The sequence below is a fragment of the Theropithecus gelada genome, chromosome 5 (assembly GCF_003255815.1).
Source record: "Theropithecus gelada isolate Dixy chromosome 5, Tgel_1.0, whole genome shotgun sequence".
In the NCBI taxonomy this organism is placed as follows: domain Eukaryota; kingdom Metazoa; phylum Chordata; class Mammalia; order Primates; family Cercopithecidae; genus Theropithecus; species Theropithecus gelada.
Window position 1 is genome coordinate 65953019 of NC_037672.1, and position 24657 is coordinate 65977675.

The 24657-nt window shown below is 38.6% G+C and overlaps 1 protein-coding gene across 2 annotated transcripts in view; it reads right to left on the reverse strand.

Moving 5' to 3' along the window:
- The window catches only part of ART3 (ADP-ribosyltransferase 3), a 98431-nt gene that overhangs the window by 30499 nt on the left and 43275 nt on the right, over positions 1 to 24657 (reverse strand). Inside the window, exons 1-3 of one of the 2 annotated variants that reach the window (XM_025385702.1) lie at positions 7339 to 7450; positions 6193 to 6270; positions 225 to 936 (exon numbers count right to left, since the gene is read on the reverse strand). In XM_025385702.1, the coding sequence (XP_025241487.1) occupies positions 225 to 936; positions 6193 to 6261 (781 nt within the window). In that variant the 5' untranslated portion in view covers positions 6262 to 6270; positions 7339 to 7450. Of the gene's footprint in view, positions 1 to 224; positions 937 to 6192; positions 6271 to 7338; positions 7451 to 24657 lie in introns of those variants that run through there. The other variant, XM_025385701.1, reaches the window with a different exon arrangement.

The following is a 24657-nucleotide window of genomic DNA, read 5'->3' on the forward strand; positions in this document are numbered from 1 at the left end:
TGCCTTATAGTGCTATTTTAAAAAATTTTTAATTATACTGTAAATGTATAATTTTCATAAAATTAATTATGGTTAAAGAGACACTATGAAATAAGCTAGACAGAAAACTGCCAAATGTCATTTCACCTTTCAAATACCTCTCACTCTCCTTCACTGACCTTTCCCTAAGCCTAAGAATCCCACTCCTTTCCTCCCAGACAAGCACAGACAGAGCAGACACTTACCACCTAGAAATGCACACTCATAATGGCTGCAGGTCTTGTTTGTGCTTTGAAGGATAAGGTTATTGCCAGCCCCTTCCTGCGACACTTGAAAAACCTCATTCAGAGGTATTAAAGTAATTCTTTCACTTTCTTTATCAAGAAATTTTTCAATGTCAACTCCAAGGCATGTGTAGATGGATAACACAGTGAGCTGGTCATCAGCAGCCTGAGGTTTGACTGAATATGCCAAGGTAAAATGGCCAAACCTGGCTTGGTTTAGCCCTCCAAATGTAAATGAAGTGCCCTGGCTTGTTCTATATACCACATTTTTGGAATTGGCCTCACAAGGTCTTCTCAGCAACTGCAGGGCTCTTGTCAGGTAAAAGTGGAAAGCTTTGAACTGGAAGCCATAGATATAATCTTCTCGAGATTGCCCAGCCATCTTCACAGCTTCACTGAACAGATGGTAAAAGGGAGTTTGCTCTTGAGCTTCGGAAATATATGCCATCAGGGCTATTCCATGGTTATCCTTAAAATTCACAGGGAGAAAGATTTGAGTCTTTCGGGCTGCCCATTTGGCTTTTGCATTTTCCCACACAGTATCTAATTGCTGGTGGCTTGCTTTTTCCTCCTTTAGCAGTTGGGGAACGTATTTCATTTCCATCCTGTCAGTACATTTCAGGTATTCATCATCAAATGCATTATCTGCCATGTCTAACACTTCAGCCTTCACCTTCAAAGGAAAAAGAAAGTAATACTCTTGAAATAAGAAATTTAGTGAGTATCATTTTCTCTCACATTATTACCCCCATCTTCTCATCCCTTGCCAAAATTCTCTCCTTACTTATAACCAACTTTGGGTAGGATTTTTATGCAGGAAGTATATTCCACTGCTACTGATAACTTTTCTCAGCTGTGACATATTTGTGTGAAAGAGTAAATGTCAGTGGGCGACAGGGTGACAGGTATGGGTGAGATTGTGCCTGTAGCTCATTTATCTGGACATTATGGTACAGAGCAAAGAACAATGAATGTGAAGCTAAAGAAATGGGTAGCAGTCCCAGCTTTGAACAATATTCTTAGCTAGATTTCTTCGACCCGTCAAGGCTGTTAGGAATTTGAAGTATCATATGCAAATATTATTCATGATCTATAACACATAATGACAAACATTACTCCTTTTCCTTTGGGGTTGCCCCCTCCCTTGTCCATATGGCTTGGGTAGAAATGATTTTGCATTTCCTGGATAAGCAGGTGATCTAAGTCTAGCAATCAGAGCTCCCAGAGGAAAAAAATGAATCTTTCTTCCTTTAAAGCTATAAGCTCTAAGGATAATATTGACCTAGGGCTTCCAACAGTTATTCTTTTTGTTCCATGGAGAATTCTGTCTGAAAATAAAGCAACAAATAAGGCCTTCTGAGCTGAGAAGTAGAGATAAGGCCCTGAAAACATACTTTAGACACTGAGTTAACTGTACCTGAAGACTGCGTTCTTCACCAATTCTAAGAATCAATAAATTCCCTGTTTGCTTCAGCTAGTTTGAATTGTATTTCAGTCACATACAACTGAAGAGGCATAATGCCACATACAACTAAATTATACATATACATATGTTCACATACCATAAGAAGCAGGGTGGTGTAATGTAATCAACACTACTTTGAAGCCAGGCAGATCTGAGTTCAAATCCCATTTGTTACTAATTAGGTATGGGAAAGTTACTTGACATTTCTAATCCTCAAGTTTTCCATTTAAAAAAATGAAGATAAAACACCAGACTCGGTGGCTCATGTCTGTAATCCTAGTACTCTGGGAGGCCAAGTGGGCAGATCATGAGGTCAGGAGTTCAAGACCAGCCTGGCCAACATGATGAAACCCTATCTCTACTAAAAATACAAAAATTAGCTGAGCGTAGTGGCAGGCACCTGTAATCCCAGCTACTCAGGAAGCTGAGGCAGGAGAATCGCTTGAAACCGGAAGGAGGAGGCTGCAGTGAGCGGAGATTGTACCACTGCACTCCAGCCTAGGTGAAAAGCAAAACTCCGTCTCAAAAAATAAAAAATAAATTAAAAATGAAGATAAAGTGGAGGAAATAATATCTGAACTGCGGGATGGCTGTGAGAATTAAATTACATAATGAATATATGCAAAGCCCTTTGTCCCATGTCTGGCACTTGTCAAGTCTTTAACATACTGTGGTTATTATTATTTTTTTCATAAGGTCTTTCTCCAGTGTGGTGTGGTTATTTTGTATTATTTCATGTTAAGAACATATGTATTATACTGTTAGTTCCTTAAGGGTAGGATCTGTATCGTTTTTATCTTTGAATCCTATGCACCTAGCACAGAACCTGGCAAAATATTCAAGTGAACTAAATTAGAACCCTGTACTCTGGCTTACGGATCAAAAAATAAGATGATCAAATCTCCCCAGGAATACCATTTATGGGTTTCTGCAAATAAAAGGATAATGCCTCTTCCATTATTCTATACTTGTATGGTGCATAGTTGCATAAGTCTCCTTAGGGACCTCAGTTGGAGACTTTATAGACACATTTAGTCAGAAGCTGTTAAAGTTACAGATTCAAAAAAAAGTTACAGATTCTATGTGAATGATTCTTAAAAACTCTCTCTCTCTCTCTTACTGTGTGTGTGAGAGAGAGAGAGAGAAGAGAAAGAGACAGAGAGAGACAGATACATTAACTTGTAAAAGCAAAACAAAACTTGCTTCCATATCCTGCCCTAGGTATCTCCTTTCCCGTCTCTCTTCTCTCCCTCATGAACAAACATCTTGAAAGAGATGTCTATCCTTGCCATCTCCACTTCATTTCCCACTTATAGCTCAACCCTCACCATTATGGCTTCCCACCCATTTCTCCACCCAAACAGCTCTCACTTAAGGGAGCATTTCTTCTTAGACTCTTTTGCAGACCCAACATATTCCAGTTAGCCACTAAATGTTGGAGTTTCTCAAGGCTACATATTTTCTAACTCTCAACTCTACGCTCCCCAGGCAGTTATATACATGCTTACAGTTTCAATTATGATCTAAATATATCTGATCTATCCTGTAAGTACCAGTCCTATATATCAGATTTATTTGCCTACTTAACACCTCCACTTGAATGTCCAAAGACCCTTCAAACGTAACATGTCTAAGACAAAACTTACAATTGTACAGCCACAACGACCTGGTTCTTATTTAAAACCATCCATTCGTTTGTGAACTTTTCCTACATATTTCCTTCTCAGACACACTCCATAGCCACTCTATCACTAAGCTTAACAAACATCGCCAGAGTTCTTTCTATATGCCAGGCACTAAGTGTTCGGCAACCTTGTGAGGTAGGTACTACTATTAGCCCCCCTCCTTTTTTTTTTTTTTTTTTTTTAACAAAGATAAGGAAACTAAGAGATTGAGATTTACATGGAATTGGAATTTGAACTCAGGCAGTCTAATTCCAGAGTCTTGTCCTCTTAACCAAACTGTTCTGTTGCCTCTAAAGAATGAGAATGTTTCCAATGACGAAGACCATGGACATTTATGTAGCACTTGAAGAAGAGTGTAATTCTGTCTTCAGAACAACCATTATAAAAGGTTGAATAGAAAATCATTAACACCATTTTACAAAAGAGGGAACTGTGCCAGCTTCAGAAACTGTCCTGATTACTAGCCACGGAGAATTCTGCCATGGAAGTCATTGAGACCCCTGTAGTCCTGGGTTTGTAGGTCAGTTTCCTGACATGGGAATTTGAGCTTCAGGAGATCAAATCACTGCTATCTCATAGCCAAGAAATGCACTTTCCTCCACAGCACAGAATGTACCACAGTGCAGCTTGGGTGCCAATGTCTGATTTATTTTCAAGACTTCAACACCGTATAAGACACCAGACTCCTGAAAACACCTCCCACATTCCTTACATTATGTCAGAGTTGATCTACGTTCCTGTCTTTTCCCTATGCCTCTAACAAGTCTCCAAATGTCTAATTTTAGACATCAAGTCTTTCTGGCCAGACACCACAGCTGATTGTGTATTTTGTATGATGTGTGCCTTTAGCAGTGGCAAAGTTCATAAATGCCACCACTATTCAGAGACAACTGAACAGATACTAAAAAACAGGTACAAAAGGCTAGGTGAACAAGCTGATTATATTTCTCTGATATAACCACTGAGAAAAAAGGTCATACTGGTGAAATTCAATTACCAAAAATTTCTTACAAAAACATGGAAATGACCTAAAGGTCAAGAAGAGAAATTGGCTAAACAAATCACGAAACAATTACAAAACAAATACACTTAAATTATGCTGCAAGAGTATATTGAAAACCAAATCAAAACCACATTGAAATACCACTTCATATCCTCTACGATGACTATAAATGATGAAAACCAAGTAACATGTAACACAAGGATGCAGACATATTAGAACCCTAATATATTGCTGGTGGGATTGTAATACCATGCAGCTAGTGTAAAAAAGTTTGGCAGTTCCTAAAACAGTTAACATAAAATTACCATATGACCCAGCAATTCCACTACTAGGTGTATACCCAAGAGAAGTGAAACATGTTCACAACAATAGGTAATTTTGTTATCATGAATCATAAATCATAACCCCCAAATTCATTTTTACACACACATTTCCTATATATAAGTAAACTTTACTCTGTAATGCTACCAAATAACCAAATAGTGTTTGTCTTATCTCACTATGTCAAGATTACATGATTAGAAAACATTTTAAAAAGAAAAATAAAACACATGTTCACACAAAAACTTGTACATAAATGTTCACAACAACACTATTCGTAACAGCCATAAAGTACAAACAACCCAAATGTCCATCAGCTGATAAATGGATAAACAAGATGGGGTACGGCCATAAGACAGAATATTACTCAGCTATAAGAAAGAATGAAGTGCTGATAGGACTCCTGAGAACATTATGCTAAGTGAAACAAGCCAGACACAAAAGGTCACATATTGTATGATTCCATTCAGGTGAAATATCCAGAATAGGCAAAACCATAGACACAGAAAGTAGATAGTGGTTGCCAGGGAATGGGGGATGGAGAAAATTGGGGCTGCCTGATAATAAGTACAGGGCTTCCCTTTGGGTTGATGGAAATGTTTTGCAATCAGATAGTGGTGATGGTTGCAGAACATAATGAACATACTAAAACCACTGAAGTAGACAGCTAAAAACAGTAAATTTTTATGGTATGTAAATTATATTTCAATAAAAAACATACTGTGACACAGGCAACAGGATACACAATGATTCTATAGAAAATGGATTAGAATATTAAATTCAAAAAAGGATAACAGTTTAAGAATTTAAGATATTTTTTTAAAGGCGTCTAAAATGGTACACAAATACAGAAGTAATGTGGCAGCTAACAACATGGGGAAAAAAACAAGTGAAATATTATATTTTACATAAAAATATGTTACAGATGCTTAAAGAGTCAATTGTAAATAAAATCATAAAAGTTCTGCCAGAAAAAAAGTGAGAAAATCGTCATTAATTAGAAAACATGTAATCAAACAATGCAGCATTATCTTATTTGGAGAAAAACATATTTTCAGAATATCTGATGACATGTGAGACATGCAGCACAGTATTAACTGAAAATGCAAAGAAAAAATACTACGTACAGTGTGAACCCATTTTTTAAAATTAAAAACAGTATACACATAGAAAAAAGCCAAGAAGCCTGTATACACCAACAGGTTGGGAATCATTCCCTCTGAGTGGAGGGATTATGAATAATCTTTACTTTCCTCTTTTTGCTTAATTTTAATTTTTTCAACTTTTTACAGTTAATGTGTCACACATTTAAAATGAAAAGAGTTACTTATAATAAATTAATTTACCTATCCTACCTACTTTCATTTCCACCCTCAAGCCACACAGATGCCTCAGGTAATGTTATATCAAGAATTTCCATTCCAATGACCACATGCTTCCCATTCCCAACATTACCTGGAAAATGTCCACTAGAATCATGGTTGCCAGCAGCATGGTGACTATTTCAAAATGTCCTGTCTTCATTTTTCTCTTCTAAATTAAAATAAAGAAATTTCAATTCAGTAGACTCAAAAAAGAGATGTAGGGGAGTAGAATAGGATGACACTGTGTATTTTTTCATTTAGAATGCGAGTGGATAGCATGATGGTCAGGAAGTGATTATCAATAAATTCCTAACGGGCTACAAAAGCAATTAGGCTTTATCTAGTGGTCTAACGCTCTCATTCTACAGACGAGAAAACAAAAACTCCTTAGAATTTCAGTGATTTGCTCAAGATTAAATCTGTCCATTTCCATACTCCTCCAGACATGTCATCTCTCCCACCACAGTCACTGGGAGTCAAATTTTCTTCCCATCGCTAAATCTCCCCTCAGCATGCACAGGAAATAACACAATCAGACTGGAAAACAGCAGTCTCAAATAGGTCCCCTAGCTCCCAGTTTCTAAGAATTCTCCAGGAATATGTCCATGCACATTATCCATTCTTCTATCTTCTTTGCACATTAAGTCATGCCCTTTTGAGTGGGACGGAGGAGATGATGAGGCCATAGTGGTACAAAGCAGTGGATTGTCAGAGATGGCCCCCTTCCCACAAATACTCACAATCAAGAGAAGCCTGAGGGTAAAATAAGTGTGTTGCATAACTTTCTAAAGGCGGGAACAAGAATAAGAAGGAACTGGGTAGGCAGCAATTCTAAGATTATACAACTATTGGCTGAATGCCTAATATTCATCCCAGTATTTATGATACTATAACTCAAATGAAGCTTCTATTTTATCCTACCAATCACCATATTCTGGATTCTAAAAATGAGAATGAACAGCACAGGGGAAGGGAGACAGTCTTCCCTTTTATAGATCATTTTGGCCTCAATTTCCCATATTTCTTCAGAAGCAGTTTTGTTTTGTTTTTACTAAAAATACTAAAATATAGTACCAACATGCTACTTTGTGTTAAACTTCTCTTTCCAAAAAAGATTTGAATATAAGATAATAGATATCTGTCACAAGGCAATATATTTTAAGCAAGCTTTGGATCAGGATTTTCCTAAAAATTGTTCATTTCTTTAGTCTGAGTGTAAATAAGTCAAAAGGTTTACCTGGCTTTTGTGCCTTTGGAGGAAGTTTAAATGATGCTAGGCCTCAAACTGACTCCCCACTCTCAGTTGTGGTAAGCGAGTCTTCAGGATGGGATGTTGTTGACAGTGAGAGCTGAGACGGGAATGCTTTTCTTTTTATAAACACCCCCAGCAGTAGCTTGGCAGTGGCACATTACGCTACTTGTGTTCTGCTATTTATATCTGGCCCCCACACTATGCCTTGGAATCACTGCTGTTAACACTTTAAATCTCCAAGAGGCTGGTAAAGCCATAGCCATTCCCTTTAGCCACACAGCACGTTCGGTTCTGAGCCCACAGTTCTAGGCTTCTCTCAGAGAGAAATGACTTCCCATTCCTAATCCTTTGACACTGAGATATCAAACTAAAGCATGGATTTTACTCTAGGCTAAGTGATTCACATAACTAAGGGAACTTGCTTTGTTAATCACTGGCAATGGTGACAGCTATCACCATTCGCTCAACTAGCTTACTGTATTTCAGGTACCTTGTCAGGAGTCGGGATACACAAGCAAGTGAAACAAAGTACTAAAAAGCACTCACGATCTAATAAAAAACATGAATATGCATACTTAACCAAAATACAACATGTTAAGAATCCCAAGTATAGACAAAGTCCAGTGATAACACTAAGGAGGGAAGGATTTGGCAATGCCTGCAACTAAAGCTCTCATTTGCGTAACGTATACATGGTAAATATACTGACTGCAATGCTGAGGAACACTTAGGGTTCACTGACTGTGGATTAAAAAAACACAAAAATGTCCTAAGAAATTCACGCATACACACACCACAATGCATTAATAGAATGTTTATAGTCGCACTATTCATAATAACCCCCAAACTGGAAACCATCTAAATGTCCATCAATAGTAGAATGGTTAAACTGTAGTATATTCATACAGTGAAATTTTATATAGCATTGAAAATGAACAAACTCTGACCACATATAACAATGTGGATAAATCTCACAAAATTTTGAGTACAAAAAGAGATACAAGCATGTTTATACTATATGATTTAATTTATATCGAGAACAAAATTAGGCAAAACACTTCCAAGGCATGAGAAGTCAGAACAGAGGTCACCCTGGGTAGTAGCTAGTAACTGGGAGGGCACAGAGGAGCATCTGAGATGTTAGCTGGCTTCTGCTTTTTGCTATGGGTGCCAATTACATTGACACATTCAGTTTGTGAAAATTCAGCAAGCTATATACTTATGATATGTGTATTTTTTTGTACACACATATATTACTTCAAGAAAACATTTTCAATTATCATGAAATACACCCATGTTTACAAAATCCAACTCTACTCTTTAGAACTGAGACAAGTTCCAACCTTTTCCCACCTCACTGGCTTGGCAATCCAAGATTAAATACACAACACAGACTCACTCCCAGAAATATCATTTTTTAAAAAGCAAGAGTTTGGTTAGAAAGAAAAAAGAGAGTGTGCATGTTTTCAGGCCTTAGGCTCACAATAACCTGCTTTTAAGTCCCAGGCATGTAGGCCTACAGGAAATGAGGTAGAGAAGTTCTCCTGTTGCTGGCCTCCCAAAACCTGCCAGACTCATCTATATATCACACAAACGACAACGTTCATCAAAAAGAATAGAACAAATGCGAGATGACATTCACGGCAAGTTTGGCCTTGTTTATACCCAATGTGATTTTGTTCCATTCCTGTTTTGTTCCAGTTTTTAACTAAATTTCTTTCATTCATTCATTCAACAAATACTTGAGTCCTTAAAATGTGCTAGGAACTGTTTTAGGTACTAGAGGTATACCAGTGAACAAAATGGATAAATATCTTGCCTTTGTGAAGTTTATATTCTTGTGGGAGGAGGTAGTCAAATAACTAAAATAAGTATGTAAATTATACAAGTATGTTAGAATGTAGTGAGTGCTATGGTTTTGGCTTTTGTTTATAAGCAGCACAAAGGAGACTAGGAGTGCATGGAGTGTTTGCAATTTAAATTGGATTGTTAGGGAAGCCTCACTGAAAGGTGATATTTGAGCAAAGACTTGAAAGAGATCAGTCATGAAGACTGTGGTAATCAAATACAGTGAATAGCAGGTACTAAAAGACCTGAGACAAGAGAATGCCTACTTTTGTTTGAGGAACAGTAAGCAGGTCAATATGGTTGGAATATCAGAGTAGTACAAGATAAGGGTCAGAGAGGTAAGGGGGTGGTGGGAAGACCATGTCAATCTTTGTAGGCCACTGTAAGAACACTGGCTTTCACTCTAAGAGAAAAGGAGCAAATCACAGGTTTTGAAAAGAGGTATTACATGATCTAATTTATTTTTTAAGAGGATTACTCTGGCTGTTATGCTGAGAATGGTCTGCAGGGTGAATGTAAGAAGACTAATTGACAGGTTACTATAATAATGCAAGCAGAGATTATGGTGGCTTGAATCAGGAAGGCAGCATTAAACGTAATGAGAAGTAGATGTGTATGTATGTGTGTTGTTGCTGTTGCTGAGGTGGTATGAAATGGATGTCTGAGTGTATGATGGTATGAAGTGGATGTCTGAGTGTATGTTTATGTTTTTGCTTTGTTGTTGTTTGCTTGTTAGAAACAGGCCATTTTTATTTGAGCCTGTTAAAAATCCGACTGTTGTAGGTTAGACACAGTATTTCCTGATATGATAAGGAAAAGCATTTGTGGGTTCTAAAAGTCTACTATATTTTCAAAAATGTAATAACTCACAAAAAAATGGAAATGATCTATAAAGATACCAATTTATTATACAGTTAAAGTGCTTGTAATCTCAGAGATTTGGGAAGCCAGGGCAGGGGGATCGCTTGAAGCCAGGAGTCCTGGCCAGGGCAACACAGGGAGACTTTGTCTCTACAAAAAGTTTTAAAAAATAGCCAGGCATGTTGGCACATGCCTGTAGTCCTAGCTACTTGGGAGGCTGAGGCAGGAAGATCTCTTGAGCCCAGGAGTTCCAGATTACAGTGAGCTATGATGGTGCCATTGCACTCCAGTCTGCAACAGAGCAAGACCTCGTATCAAAAAAAAAAAAAAAAAAAAAATGTTTAGACTTAAATGCAGGATATAATTTGAAGATTGAGGCAATAGGATGCACTGACAAACTAGATGTGGGCTGCAAGAAAAAGAGGGGAGTAAAGAATAGTTCCAAGATTTTTAGCTTGAATAACTGGAAGGAAGAAGTTGTCACTGACTGACATGGAGAAGACTGTGTGTGGAAAAAGCATTCTGGAACTCAAGTGAAGAAAATATTTTCAAAACAAAGGAAAGATCAAAGGTGTTAAAAGCTTCTGATAGGTCAAGTAAGATGAGGACTGAGAACTGACCATTGGATTTAGCAATGTGGAGGACATTGAAAGTTTTGATAAGAACAGGTCTGATAGAACAGTGGGAATGAAAGCCTGGTAAGAATGGCCTAAGAAAGAATGAAAAGAGGAATTGGAGACATTGGAGGTGGTTGATATCTTCAACTCTTTCAAGGAGTTTTTCTATAAAGGACATAAAAGGAATGAGGCAGTAGCTTGATGGCGGGACTGGGGAAAAGGTAAAGAAAAGAGTCCAAGAAATTTTTTTTTTTTTTTGAGATAGAGTCTCGGTCTGTCACCCAGGCTGGAGTGCAGTGGCATGATCTCAGCTCACTGCAGCCTCCACCTCCCTATCTCGGCTCACTGCAGCTTCTGCCTCCCCAGTTCAAGCGATTCTCCTGCCTCAGACTCCTGAGTAGCTGCCCACCACCAAGCCTGGCTAATTTTTATATTTTTAGTAGAGATGGGGTTTCACCATGTTGGCCAGGCTGGTCTTGAACTGCTGGCCTCAAGTGATCCGCCCGCCTTGGCCTCCCAAAGTGCTGGGATTATAGGCATGAGCCACTGCGCCCAGCCAGAAAGATTTTTAAAGCAGAAAAAACCCAGCATGTTGGATATGATCTAGTAGATCGAGGAAAAAACTAATAATATAGGAGAGAGAGGGTAGAATGATTGGGTTAATCTTCTAGAGTAGGCAAAAGGGGATGAGACATAGCATACAAGCAGATGAGGTGGGCTTAGATAAGAGCAGGAGCAGTTCATATAATATGAACAGGAGGAAAGGCACAGTATATTGGCAGATACCGGAAAGAAGTGGTTGCAATAAAAATTCTTTTCTACTTGCTTCAATTTTCTCAAAAAAGTAGTAACAAAAGATGATGGTTTAAGTGACAGAGATCTGAAGAAATTGGAGAAAGAATGAAACAGTCATCTAGAAAAGGAGAAGAGTGAATGCATTACGATTGCTGGGCTGCATTAAGGGCCTACTTGAATTTAAAATGAAACCACTTAAGATGGTTGTGTTTTTCTCCATCTACATTCAGTTCCATGGTAGATGCAGACTAAGCTACACTGGATTGAATAAAAACTGTAGCTTTTCCAAGCAAGGATAAAATGATTACTTTATTTTATTGAATGATTATGGGCAAAAGATCTGAATTGACACTTCACAAAGGAAGATATATAAATGACAAACAAGTAGAAAACGACGTTCAACATTATCAGCATCAGGTAAATGCAAATTAAAACCACTATACATCCACTAGAATGGTTAAAACTAAAGACTAACAACATAAAATGTTGATGAGAGTACGGAGCTACCAAAACTTTCATACATTGCTGATGGGAATGCAAGATGATACAGCTATTTTTTAAAAAACAATTTGGCAATTTTCATAAACTTATATATTTACCATATGACCCAGTAATTCTACTTACAGGAATTTATTATACTTAAAAGAAATTATTAAAGTGTGTGCTCACACCTGTCAAAGTTCATAGCAGGTTGATTCATAGTAGTCAAAAGGTAGAAACAACCCAAATGTCCATCAACTGGTAAATGGACAAACAAATGAAATAGCACTCAGCAATAAAAAGGAACAAACATCCTCAAAATGTTAAACATAGGGTTACTACATGATCCAGAAATTCCACTCCTAGGAATATATCTTGGGTATATGCCCAAGATCCAGAAATTCCACTCTGAGGCCTACATCTTGGGTATGTTCACACAATAACTTGTGCACAAATGTTCACAGCAGTCTTATCTATAATAGCCAAAAAGTGGTCTAGATTTCAATCCAAATGTCCACCAACTAGTAAATGGATATACAAACTGTGATATACCCACGCAGTGGAATATGATTCCACCATAAAAAGGAATTAAGGCCGAATGCAGTGGCTCATGCCTGTAATCCCAGGACTTTGGGAGGTCGAGGCAGGTGGATCACTTGAGGTCAGGAGTTTGAGACTGGCTTGGCTAACATGGTGAAACCCTGTCTCTACTAAAAATACAAAAATTAGCCGGACATGGTGGCGTGTGCCTGTAATCCCAGTCATTCAGGAGTCTGAGGCAGGAAAATCGCTTGCACCCGGGAGGCGGAGGTTACAGTGAGCTGAGATAGCGCCACCGCACTCCAGCCTGGGTGACAGAGACAGACTGTGTCTCAAAAAAAAAAAAAAAAAAAAAAAGGAATTAAGTACTGATACATTTACATGAAATGTCCAGAACAGACAGATCTATACAGACAGAAAGTAGATTTATTTATTTATTTTTTTTTTTTAGGGCTGGACGTATAATGGGGAAGTAAGGAAGACTGTTAATGCGTACTAGGCTTCTTTTTAGAGTACTGAGAACATTTCATCTCCCCAAAATGTCACCACATGTCCTTTGTAGTCAATCTCCTCCCTTCACCCAAGGCTCTGGAAGTCACTGATCTTCTTCCTGTCACCAGTTTTGCCTTTCCTAGCAAGACATGTAACTATTATCATACAGTCAGTATGTCATTTTTTATGACTAACTTCTTAGCATAACACTATGAAATCTATCCATGTTGTTGCATGTATCAGTAGTTCTAAAAATGACTGCAGTGATGGTTGCACAAATCTTTACACACAATAAAAACTATTTAAGCCATGCACAGTGGTTGGGGTAGCTGAAGGAGGATCACTTGAGCCCAGGAGTTCCAGGCCACTGGGGCAACAGAGTGAGACTTCATTTCTTAAAAACAAACTCATACAAGCGAATACTTTAAATGAATTTCTTTTCTTTTAAACTTTTATTTTAGGCTCAAGGGTACATGCGTAGGTTTGTTATATAGGTAAAGTCGTCTCAGAGGGGTTTGTTGTACTGATTATTTCATCACCCAGGTACTAAGCCTAGTACACAATAGTTACTTTTTTCTGATCCTCTATCCTCTTCCCCTTCCCACCCTCCACCCTCAAGTAGGCCCCCAGTGCCTGTTGGTCCCCTCTTTGTGTCCATGTGTTCTCATGATTTGGCTTCCACTTACAAGTGAGAGCATGTGGTATTTGGTTTTCTGTTCCTACCATCAGTTTGCTAAGGATAATGGCCTCTAGCTTCATCCATGTTCCTGTATAGGACATAATCTCATTCTTTTTTATGGCTGCATAGTATTCCATGGTGTATATGTACCACATTTTCTTTATCCAATATTCCTAAATGAATTGTATTGTATGTGAATTACGTGAATTATATCTCAATAACCATGCTTTGAAAAAGAATAACTATTAATACATGCCACAATATGAGCATGAGGGAACATTATTTGGGTGATGAAATGTTTTATATCATGATTGTAGTAGATGTTACATGATGATACACATTCGTCAAAAGTCACAGAACTGTACACTTCAAATTTGTGAATTTTATTTATATTAATCATACCTAAATAAAGCAAATTTTAACAAATAACAACAAAAACTAGCTTGCCTACATACTCCCTGAAATTTGTGTATTTCAGGGAGAAAATGAAATACACAAAATGAAGATAAGGAAAGATCTTCCATGAAAGATGAGGAAAGAGAACTAGGTGAGCCAAAGAGGCCTAGAGTTGTAGTAAGATAAATACAAGGTACTTGTATCTTAGGGACTGGATGCCAAGGCAGGACATTACAGTAGTGAATGCAAATTTCTATCATCCAAAGACCAAGCAGGATCAGATACCTCAGGGAAGGCCAATGACCGCTAGAGGTCAGCACTAGAACAAGATACTTATCCAATGGCAGGCCACTGCTCTTAGGAAGAAAAAGAACTCTGAATTTAAATATTTATTCAAAGAAAACTGTTTCAACTTAGAAGTGACTAAATTTTAATTGACAAGATTAAGTGTTTTTACCATTAGTTTTTACTGTTAACATGGGGGTTTGTGAACTAAGTTGATTTCCAATAAAGAGAAATACATACTCCTTTTTGCACATGATTCCTCACACTATGACATTCTGACATTGGGAAAAATTGTAGTTTGTTCTTTGTTCTGTTAGTTCTAGCTGTTAGTCTGGTCTCCAGCAATGGTGACATTCAATTGCTGGCTCAGTAACTTAGTATTTTTTATAGATTTTGGGAAGCTGGTTGCTAAATTGCCTCATCATAGCCTCCTGGCACTGGGCATTCTAAAGACAAACAATTTCCATGCCCTCTCACCCTGTTCGGTGGCCCTCCCACAAACTCAAGATGCATTCCCTTGCCCTTGGTGGGCATCTTCTTACAGAAGATCATAAACTTGTTTGTACCCCAGTTACCTTCCCTAAGCCCAAGGGAAACCTAGGAATTCTATCATGGCAACTTTGATTTTAGAAAACTGGAGAGGATCTTTTGTCCTTTCTCAATTCATTCTACTTTGTTATGTTCAACTTGTTAAATATAATGCTTTTTCTAAGAGACCTTAAAAATTCTCCAGTACGCCCAAGTGATGGTGGCAGCCACTCCAGTTGGCCTACCATCATCCCAGCTGTGGCAAGAAGGTGTGGCCAGGGCTGCCTGTTCCACAGAGCAGGCAGGAGCCCTGCCCTTTTGGGCAGCAGTGCAATTGCTCAAACTATGGCAGCAGACTCAGGTATCCCTGTACTCTTGGGGACCTGGGAAGGCTCCCCCTGTCCTCACAAGCTCGGAAGTGCCTGCTCCCACTGCTTGGCTTCTCCCTGCTGTTGGCTCCCACTCCAATCTTGGAGCAAAGTCAGGCTGAGCCCAGGCATCATGAACAGTGGGAGGCAGAGGTGGAAGGGGGTGGGTCTCCAGTGAGGTCCCTCTGTCAGCTCAGGGAGGGCCTGAAGGCTGGGGGCCGGGTTGCCAGCTCCACTGACTGGGGTGGACACTGGTGCCTTTTCCAGGCCTGCCCATGACCACTCATGGGCCAAACAGCATGCACTTCCTCTCCTCTGAGGCCCATAAATAGCTGGGCTCAGCCAGAGTTGAGCAGATGACAAGATGACCAGCAGCAGAGAGGAGCTACCCTCTCTGCTAATAGCTTCAGAGATCTGCAGAGACTGCCGAGCGACCTGCCTGCAGAGAGGAGCAGACCTCAGGATGACCAGAGAGCAGAGAGGAGCTGCCCTCTCCAGGCCCTTCTTCTTCCTCACCCTTCATTTGTCATCTTCTTCCTCACCCTTCATTTGTCTGCATACTTCATTCTTCCTGGACGCAGGACAAGAACTCGGGCAAAGGAGCCACTGGCAACAGAGGTTTACAGGGGAAGAAAATCAACACCCCAAAGATCCTGTAACACAAGAAGTATGAAACGAAAAAATCTCTGCTGCTAAAGGATTCCCTGAAAATTACTACTGTGTTTCTAAACCCCTACATCAACCCCTTCTAGGGTTTCAGTCCAGAGGAGCCACAGGAGTCTGAATTCTCTTTTCTCCTTTTCTCCATTCTAGAATCAGGTCTTCTACTCCCAATTCCTGTTAGCCATACTTCCTATGTGATATTTCTTTTGCCTTTATCCTATGTTGATAATCCTATCTTGTTCTGGCATTATCAGCCTTTTCCTTCCTTTAGACCACTAAGGATAATCTTAAAGGTTACTGGAGTACAGACAGACTTTATAAAGGGAATGAAACACATACCTATTTAGTAGTTTCAAAACAATGCATATTATCCCTACAACACTCAATATATAATGATTATATTGCTTTATTATATTTAATATATTGATGTTATATAATACAACATACTAGTATATATATACATTATAATGTAATATATTATTATATTTGTGGACACATCCTACTGGTAAGATTTTAGGTCTCTAGGCTTTAATTCTCAACTTTCTTTCCCCCTATTGCAGTGAGAGACACGCATTCTCATCAAGTACAGGAGTCTCTATGACAATGATTTCAACAAGAGTGTGTGTGTGCGTGTGTGTGTGTGTGTGTGTTGGAGGGTTGTATCAGAGTGTGGGAGGTTCAAGAGGTCCTTGAATAAGGCCATTTCATTATAACATTGATGAGAAAAAAACCTGATTCTCAGCCAGGGCCACTGTCTGTGTGGAGCTTGCACATTCTCCCCACGTCTGTGTGGGTTTTCACTAGGGACTCTGGTTTCTTCCCACATCCCACAGATGGGCATGTTAGGAGAGAGGTTTGGAAATGAATGGATGAATACAAATTATTGTAAAATAAAAATTCCTAAAGCATACAATAATAATACAAATGCACAAGATTAAATGATTCAGTACAAAAGCACTCAGTGAGACCGCCATATTTGTAATTGTTTGTTTTTGAACTTTGTGGTGGTAAGAGGTGCACCTCACAATTTTTGCTTTGCAAACACTCCCTCCTTGATTGAACTCAACACCACTATGGCTACCATTACTCACGCCTGTAATCCCAGCACTTTGGGAGGCCGAGGTGGGCAGATCACTTGAGCTTAGGAGTTCGAGACCAGCCTGGCCAACATGGTAAAACCCCGTTTCTACTAAAAATACAAAAGTTAGCCAGGCATGGTGGCAGGTGCCTGTAATCCCCGCTACTTGGGAGGCTGAGGCAGGAGAATCGCTTGAACCTGGGAGGTGGAGGTTGCCGTGAGCCATGATCTCACCACAACACTCCAGCCTGGGCAACAGAGCGAGACCCTGTCTCAAAAAAAACCAATTTACTCAATATTCCAACTCCCATCTTTCTACCAACACTGATAATTGAAACAATATTGTTAGTATATTTTATAGCGTCCACTTTCAATATTCTCTTTTTGGTACTCATTTTGTAATAAGAGGACATTAGCACTGTTACCCTTCCCTTCATCTCCTTTCTGCCTTTCACCTCCCAATTTCCATCAGTAGTTCTTTTATCTTTATGTTGTCAAAATGTAATAACATTTGCTTTTTGTTCCGTAGCCATGCTTTCAGTACAGGTCTATTCTAAAATTAAAAATAAAAAAAATATGGTTTACTGCAAGTTTATTGCAATCAGGTGTATACTCTTTAGTATAAAGACAAGACATAAGTTATGATTTTATTTCCATCTCCGCTGTTTCAATGTCATGATCACTATTCACACTCAAAACATTTTTATGTCAAGATCAAATGAATGCTCCTTTCCCATACTCCACTAATCCCTTAAAATCGTGCCCCACTTTTTGTTTCTTTCATATTTAGATCACTAAAATTTTTTATTTTTCCTTTAGTTTCTGAGTGCCTTTTTTGGTGGTGATGGTAGTGGTGATCGTAGTGGTTGTTGGGAAAAGTAATATTTGTCTCCATCATATACCTAATGTGCTTCTATTTCCAATTCTATTGCTTGGAATCCATTTTGTTCTTATTCTTGAAGACCTATTCTAACCTGGACAAACTGCTCTCCAGGCCAACAACTAGAAGATTAAAAAATCTTTCAATGGAATCCCTAGGTACTTTTTCCATTTCTTGTATTCTACAGTGTTTTTTTTTTTTTTTTAATTTAATTTTTGTCTCATGCTACTGTATCTACAGCTTTTTGATTTATCTTTGTTTTGTAGGAATATATTCTGAAAGTATTTCCTTAAAAAGGATGCATGTAAGATAAACATTTTCAGTGCTTTCATTTTTGAAATGTGAATCTGATGAACAGTTGGGATAGTATATAATTCTAGTTTCAAAATATTTTTTCCTCAGAACTTTGTATAATACATGAATCTCTAAAAGATTTGTATAAATTCAATGTTAATGCCAAAATTATTCTATTTTTCACTATCATTGTTTTAAACTAATTCTCAAGTGAGGCTTTATAATACTTTTAACTTTCTTGTTTTTATGTTCTCTGTCTCTGTCAAATACATATAAATACATAACTACTTTATATATACACACACACACACACACACATATATTACTACTTAAATATCTATTGGGAAATTCTCATCAAAGGAATATATATGGCACAACCAGAGAGACCTTATTGTAAGTCCATTTTCTAATTTTTTCAGCAAAATTCAGGATTTTTTCATATTTTCTTTTTGTGAATCTTATCTTCCTAACTAGAGATTTAAGCTTCTTTTAATCTCATTTTAAACTCCTCATTTCTCTCCCCATTACTTCCAGCTTAAAATGGTATAAGTTACAGAGAATATATTCAAGATTTAGTTAAGAGAGATTTGCTCAGCAATGCTTTTAACTCTTTCTGAATTATATCTTGAATCTAGTATATACTTATTTCTAATTGTAATAAGTTTTTACAATGACTCATTCATTCATTACGTTTTATCTACAAATGTTTATTGAGCACCTACCACAGGCTAAGCACTATTCTAGGTGTTGGGATGTTATCAGTGAACAAAATAAAAATCCCTGCCTCCAGGAAGCTCACATCCATCAAGTAGTAGAAAAAAAGGAGGAAGGCAATAAACAATGAAAATAATAAATTAGTAATTACGCAGTGAAAGAGATAAAGTAAGAATGAAGAAATGTGAAGTGTGGGGAGTTGGGGCACACTATAGTATTAAATAGAGTGATCAAGGTAGGCCTCACTGAGAGAGTGAATTTTAGCAAAAACCTGAAGAAGGTAAGGGACTTAAACAAGTGATTAGCTGTAGGAAAGTATTCCTTACAGAGAGAATAGCTGGAAGTGTATTGTTCAATGGCCACTAGCCACCACATGTAGTTACTGTGCATTTGAAATGTGATTTGGTTTATAAAAACAAATTTTTAACTGCATTTAATTTAAATTTAAAAACTGATAATTGATTTATAGGAAAAATTTTAGGTATATTTGAAACAACTCAGGCATGTAAATCTATATTTCAACTATAAATTTTATAAAGTGTATATACAGATCAAGTATTTCTAATGGAAATTTCATATCCAAATGAGAAATGCTACTGCCTGTGTAAAATATTCACAGGATTTCAAACACATAGTATTTAAAAAATGGTGAAACATCCCATTAATATATATTTGGTTAAATAAGTTATTAAAATGATTTTCACTTCCTTCTTTTTGTCTTTTGATATGGAGCTACTAGAAAACTTAAAACTACATATGTGGCTCACATTTTGTTTATTTTGGACAACACTGAGCTAGAATACAGAGCCTGCCTATTATGCCTGAGGAAAACCAGGATGGCTCAGAGGTGACTGGGGCTGAGTGGGTTAAGTATAGAAAATAAGGTCAGAGAGGTAAAGGGTCCATGCCATATATGTCTTCATATACCTTTACTTTTTATCTATACTAATAGCATAAATTATTATGATAGCATAAATTATCTATGATAATAGCAATGACAGAAATTACAAGGTTAAAGGCAGAATTGACATCTGCAACCACTATCTTTGCTGTGGGAAATTTCTAGGAAACCATTTGGCTCTATTAACTGTGCCTCTATCGGTACTGTAACATGGCACAGGTAGGATGGTGGTTAGAAAGGGATTATAGTTAAGCCTCATTAAAGTCCTGGCAGTGAGCAGGACTGAACAGTCTTCAAAGAGTAAATCTACCAAATTCCCATGATGCCAGGCCTAGAGAGACTCTAGCAGTGTCAAGCCAGATCCAGCCCAGGATTCCTTCTTTCATTTATTCTCCATATTCCTCTCGCCCATTGTCTCCTTCCATTCAAGATTGCTTCTCCTCAAATATTTTAATCTGCATTTTTCTCCATATAAAAATCTATGTTGATTAACATAGATTTAAGAAGAAGAGTTTAAATGGGATGGAAAATGATCTACTGCTATTCATTTATCAGCTGTAAGATGTCCAGATGACCAAAACAGGACCTTCTGAATTGAGGACACAAAACCTAATTTTTGTTTTGTGTCCTCAGGTACACAGGACCTAATTTACTGATTGGAAAGGCCTTGTGGAAGTTATTCCTTCCTCAGTAGGAGGGAAAAAAAAAAAAGAAAGAAAAAGTTTTACTTCTAGCCCTGTACATTTCCTTTTTAAATGCAGGAAGGGGCACTATTAAGTAGGTGAGCATTTTACATAACATGAAGAATAAAGCAAAATTGTCCCTGGGTATGACTAATGTTGTAATTAAGAATTTAGTTATTCATAAGGAAGAGAGCTGCCTAACCAGGAACTTTTTTTTTTTTTTTTGAGACGGAGTCTGGCTCTGTGGCCCAGGCTGGAGTGCAGTGGTGTGATCTTGGTTCACTGCAAGCTCCGCCTCGTGGGTTCACGCCATTCTCCTGCCTCAGCCTCCCGTGTAGCTGGGACTACAGGCGCCGGCCACCGCACTCAGCTAATTTTTTGTATTTTTAGTAGAGACGGGGTTTCACCGTGTTAGCCAGGATGGTCTCGGCCTCCCAAAGTGCTGGGATTACAGGCGTGAGCCACTGCGCCCGGCCACAGGAACTTTTCTACCAGGCTGTAACACAAGCAGAAAATACTTTTGTGTTAAGCCACTGATATTTCAGCATTTTTGTGTTATAGCAGCTAGCACTGTCATAACTAACAGTTTTTTTTGAGGTTTAAAAGTTTATTTTACAACCATGTAATTGTACAAACGATATAAACAGAAGTCAGATAAAATCTTAGTACATATATAGTAATAAAGCATAAACTATTACAGAAAATTTGATACAAAGTTGTACATAAGTACTTATAAAGGCAATTAAGCTTCCCCGGTCTATGGGAATACAAAAGTTGCCAGCAATTAATTTACATTACAAAAAAGGAAAACCATTATTTATGCTATCGCAAAAGCAATACCCTTACAAGTAAAAACAGTCTCCACTTGATATTAGTGATTTGAAAAACCTAGCGCATCTACAACTATTGTTTAATCAAAACTTTTCACTGACTCAACATTTATCACTTAAATGCAGATGTAAAATAACCTTGCATGGCAAACATGTTTACTCTGTGCTAATGAAACTGTGAAACAGTTCCTCCTCTCAAGTTCACAGACAAGTCAATCAATGATTGACTACAGAACAGACTGGTGGGTGTTACAAAAAAAGACCTGCCCAGGGGACCACTAGGGGTGGAGGAAGAACACCTGGGTCTCACTCACTGGGCACTTAGTGCTTTCAGTTTTATCTGTAAACCAGGGGACGACTACATTAATATTGTATGAATACACTGCTACTGGGAAAAGCATTCATTCAACAGATGCCCACTACATACTCTGTACCAGGTATTGTGTTAAGGGCTGAAACAGGGAAGGACAAGGCACATCCTACTGGGGCTTGCAGTGCGGGCAGGTGCTGAGCTAATGCACACACACAAGGGCCACACCGGAGCGAGGACCTGTCTCTCTGAATGAATAATCTCCGACATGGTAAAAGAGCTAACTGTATTTCAAAAGGTGAAACAAAACTTTTTTTGCTTTGTTATGCATGTTTCAAATCGATCAGTGGTTCAGGCCTGGAGTATGCATCACAATTATCTGTGAAGCTCAGTAAAAGTGCTGATGCCAGAGCCCATTCAAAGCTTATTGCTTCAGAACCACTGGGGACCTGGCAGTTCTGATGTGCACACCTAGTCAAGAATCCTTTAAAGGCTGATAAAGCAATCTTGAAACCACTGTCAATGCAAAAGTGGATGCTCCTCATTAATAAGAACTCAAAAAATAAACTACAGCTAGTATAAGACTTGTTTTTTGTGCCTATAAAACCCATCCAAGTGTTAGAAAGCTACTTTCTAACTATAAAGTTCTATCCAAAAAGACTTGCAGTCAAAACATCGAGCCAAAAAAAAAAAAAAAAGGCACCACAGCATGGACCTTGACATGCAAAGGCCTACTATGTGCTGATAGTGTAAGCAATCTGTGTGCATGTGTACATATGCATCTGTTTTCAGGGGAAGAAAAGCGGTTAAAGCCAATTAAGGTTATGAATTCTTGCTACTACTTTAATATTAAACCTTTAAGTGAAAATTGATTGAACGCCATTACAAATGTGGCAAACTGACATAGCTGGTTTACTGCACAAACTTTAATGTCAAAGGGACTAGATCAGAGCTCCAGTCTCACTTATTGGACATATAACATTGTGCAGGTCACTTAACTTATCTGGGCCACAGTTCCTGCACCTCAGGAAAATGGAAGTAACTGCTTCATTTACAGAGCTATTAAATGAAAGAAATGAGAAAACTATAAACCAACATTGAAGCCTAAATTACTACTTAGTATTTGTTTTAAAGTCTAGTACAATTGCAATGTTTTTAATAAAAAAACTCATTGATAGGTGAATTTTTACAATATATCTAGAAGCAGCATTTAATATTAAAAACTTAATTTTTGAAAGAGTACACAACCAGGCAGGGTGGAGTGGTTAATGACTGCAATCTTAACACTTTGGGAGGCCAAGATGGGAGGATCACCAGAGGCCAGGAGTTCGAGACCAGCCTGGTCAACACAGTGAGACCCCAACTGTTTTTTTTTTTTTTTTTTTTTTTGAGACAGAGTTTCACTCGTCGCCCAGGCTGGAGTGCAATGGTACGATCTTGGCTCACTGCAACCTCCACTTCCTGGGTTCAAATGATTGTCGTGTCGCAGCCTCCCAAAGTAGCTAGAATTACAGACACCCGACACCATGCCTAGCTAATTTTTTTGTATTTTCAGTAGAGACAGGGTTTTACCATGTTGGCCAGGCTGGTCTCGAACTCCTGACCTCAGGTGATCCACCCACCTCATCTTCCCAAAGTGCTGGGATCACAGGCGTGAGCCAGCATGCCTGGCTAATGCCATCTATTTTAAAAAGAAAGAAAAAGAGTACACAACCACAAAGCACTGGGCCAAATGCATTGTTTTCATGTTTGCAAGGATTTACCATAGAAATATTAGGTTGGTGCAAAAGTTAATTTCCAGACTGCGAATTTTAAATCATTGTAACGAGGCTCAAACTTTTTTTTTTTTTTTTTGAGACGGAGTCTGGCTCTGTTGCCCAGGCTGCAGTGCAGTGGCGCAATCTCGGCTCACTGCAAGCTCCGCTTCCCGGGTTCACACCATTCTCCTGCCTCAGCCTCCCGAGTAGCTGGGACTACAGGCGCCCACCACCACGCCCAGCTAATTTTTTGTATTTTTAGTAGAGATGGGATTTCACCGTGTTAGCCAGGATGGTCTCGATCTCCTGACCTCGTCATCCGCCCGCCTCGGCCTCCTAAAGTGCTGGGATTACAGGCGTGAGCCACTGCGTGCGGCCTCAAATATATTTTATTAATCAAAACAGGAACTATTACAATCAACACATTTTTGCCAATGAGAAATAAGTTTATTTATTCCTGTAGCATAAAAATCCTTGCTTCAGGATTCAAAGAACTCTTGGAAAGCATTTTCTGCATCCTGCTGAAGGGTTTTCCCTGCAAAAAGTTGTCAAGATGCTAGAAGTGGTAGTCAGTTGCCAAGAGGTCAGGTGAATATGGTGGATGAGGCAAAACTTCACAGCCCAATTCCTTTAACTGTTGAAGCGTTGGTTGTGCCACATGCAGTCAGGTGTTGTCATGGAGAATCGGGCCCTTTCTGTTGACCAATGCCGGCTGCAGGCCTTGCAGTTTTACGGTGCATCTTATCAATTTGCTGAGCATACTTCTCAGATGTAGTGGTTTCGCCAGGATTCAGAAAACTGTAGTGGATGAGACCGGCAGCAGACCACCAAACAATGACCATGACCTTTTTTGGTGCAAGTCTGGCTTTGGGAAGTGCTTTGGAGCTGCTTCTTGGTCCAACCACCGAGCTGGTTGTCGTATAAAATCCACTTTTCATTGCTCGTCAAAATCCGATTGAGAAATGGTTTGCTGTTGTTGCGTAGGATACAAGACTACACTTCAAAACGATAGTTTTGATTTTCACTCAGCTCACGAGGCACCCACTTATCAAAGTTTTTTACCTTTCCAATTTGCTTCAAATGCCGAATGACCCTAATTACTGTAGAATAGTAAATGCTGAGTTCTTCTGTAATTTTTCATGTAGTTCGATGATTACTCTCAATTGGTTATTGTCAACTTCCCACAGCCCGCCATCACGTTCCTCATCTTCAAGGCTCTCTTCTCCTTTGCAAAACTTCTTAAGCCACCACTGCACTGTATGTTTGTTAGCAATTCCTGGGCCAAATGTGTCTAACATCATTAGA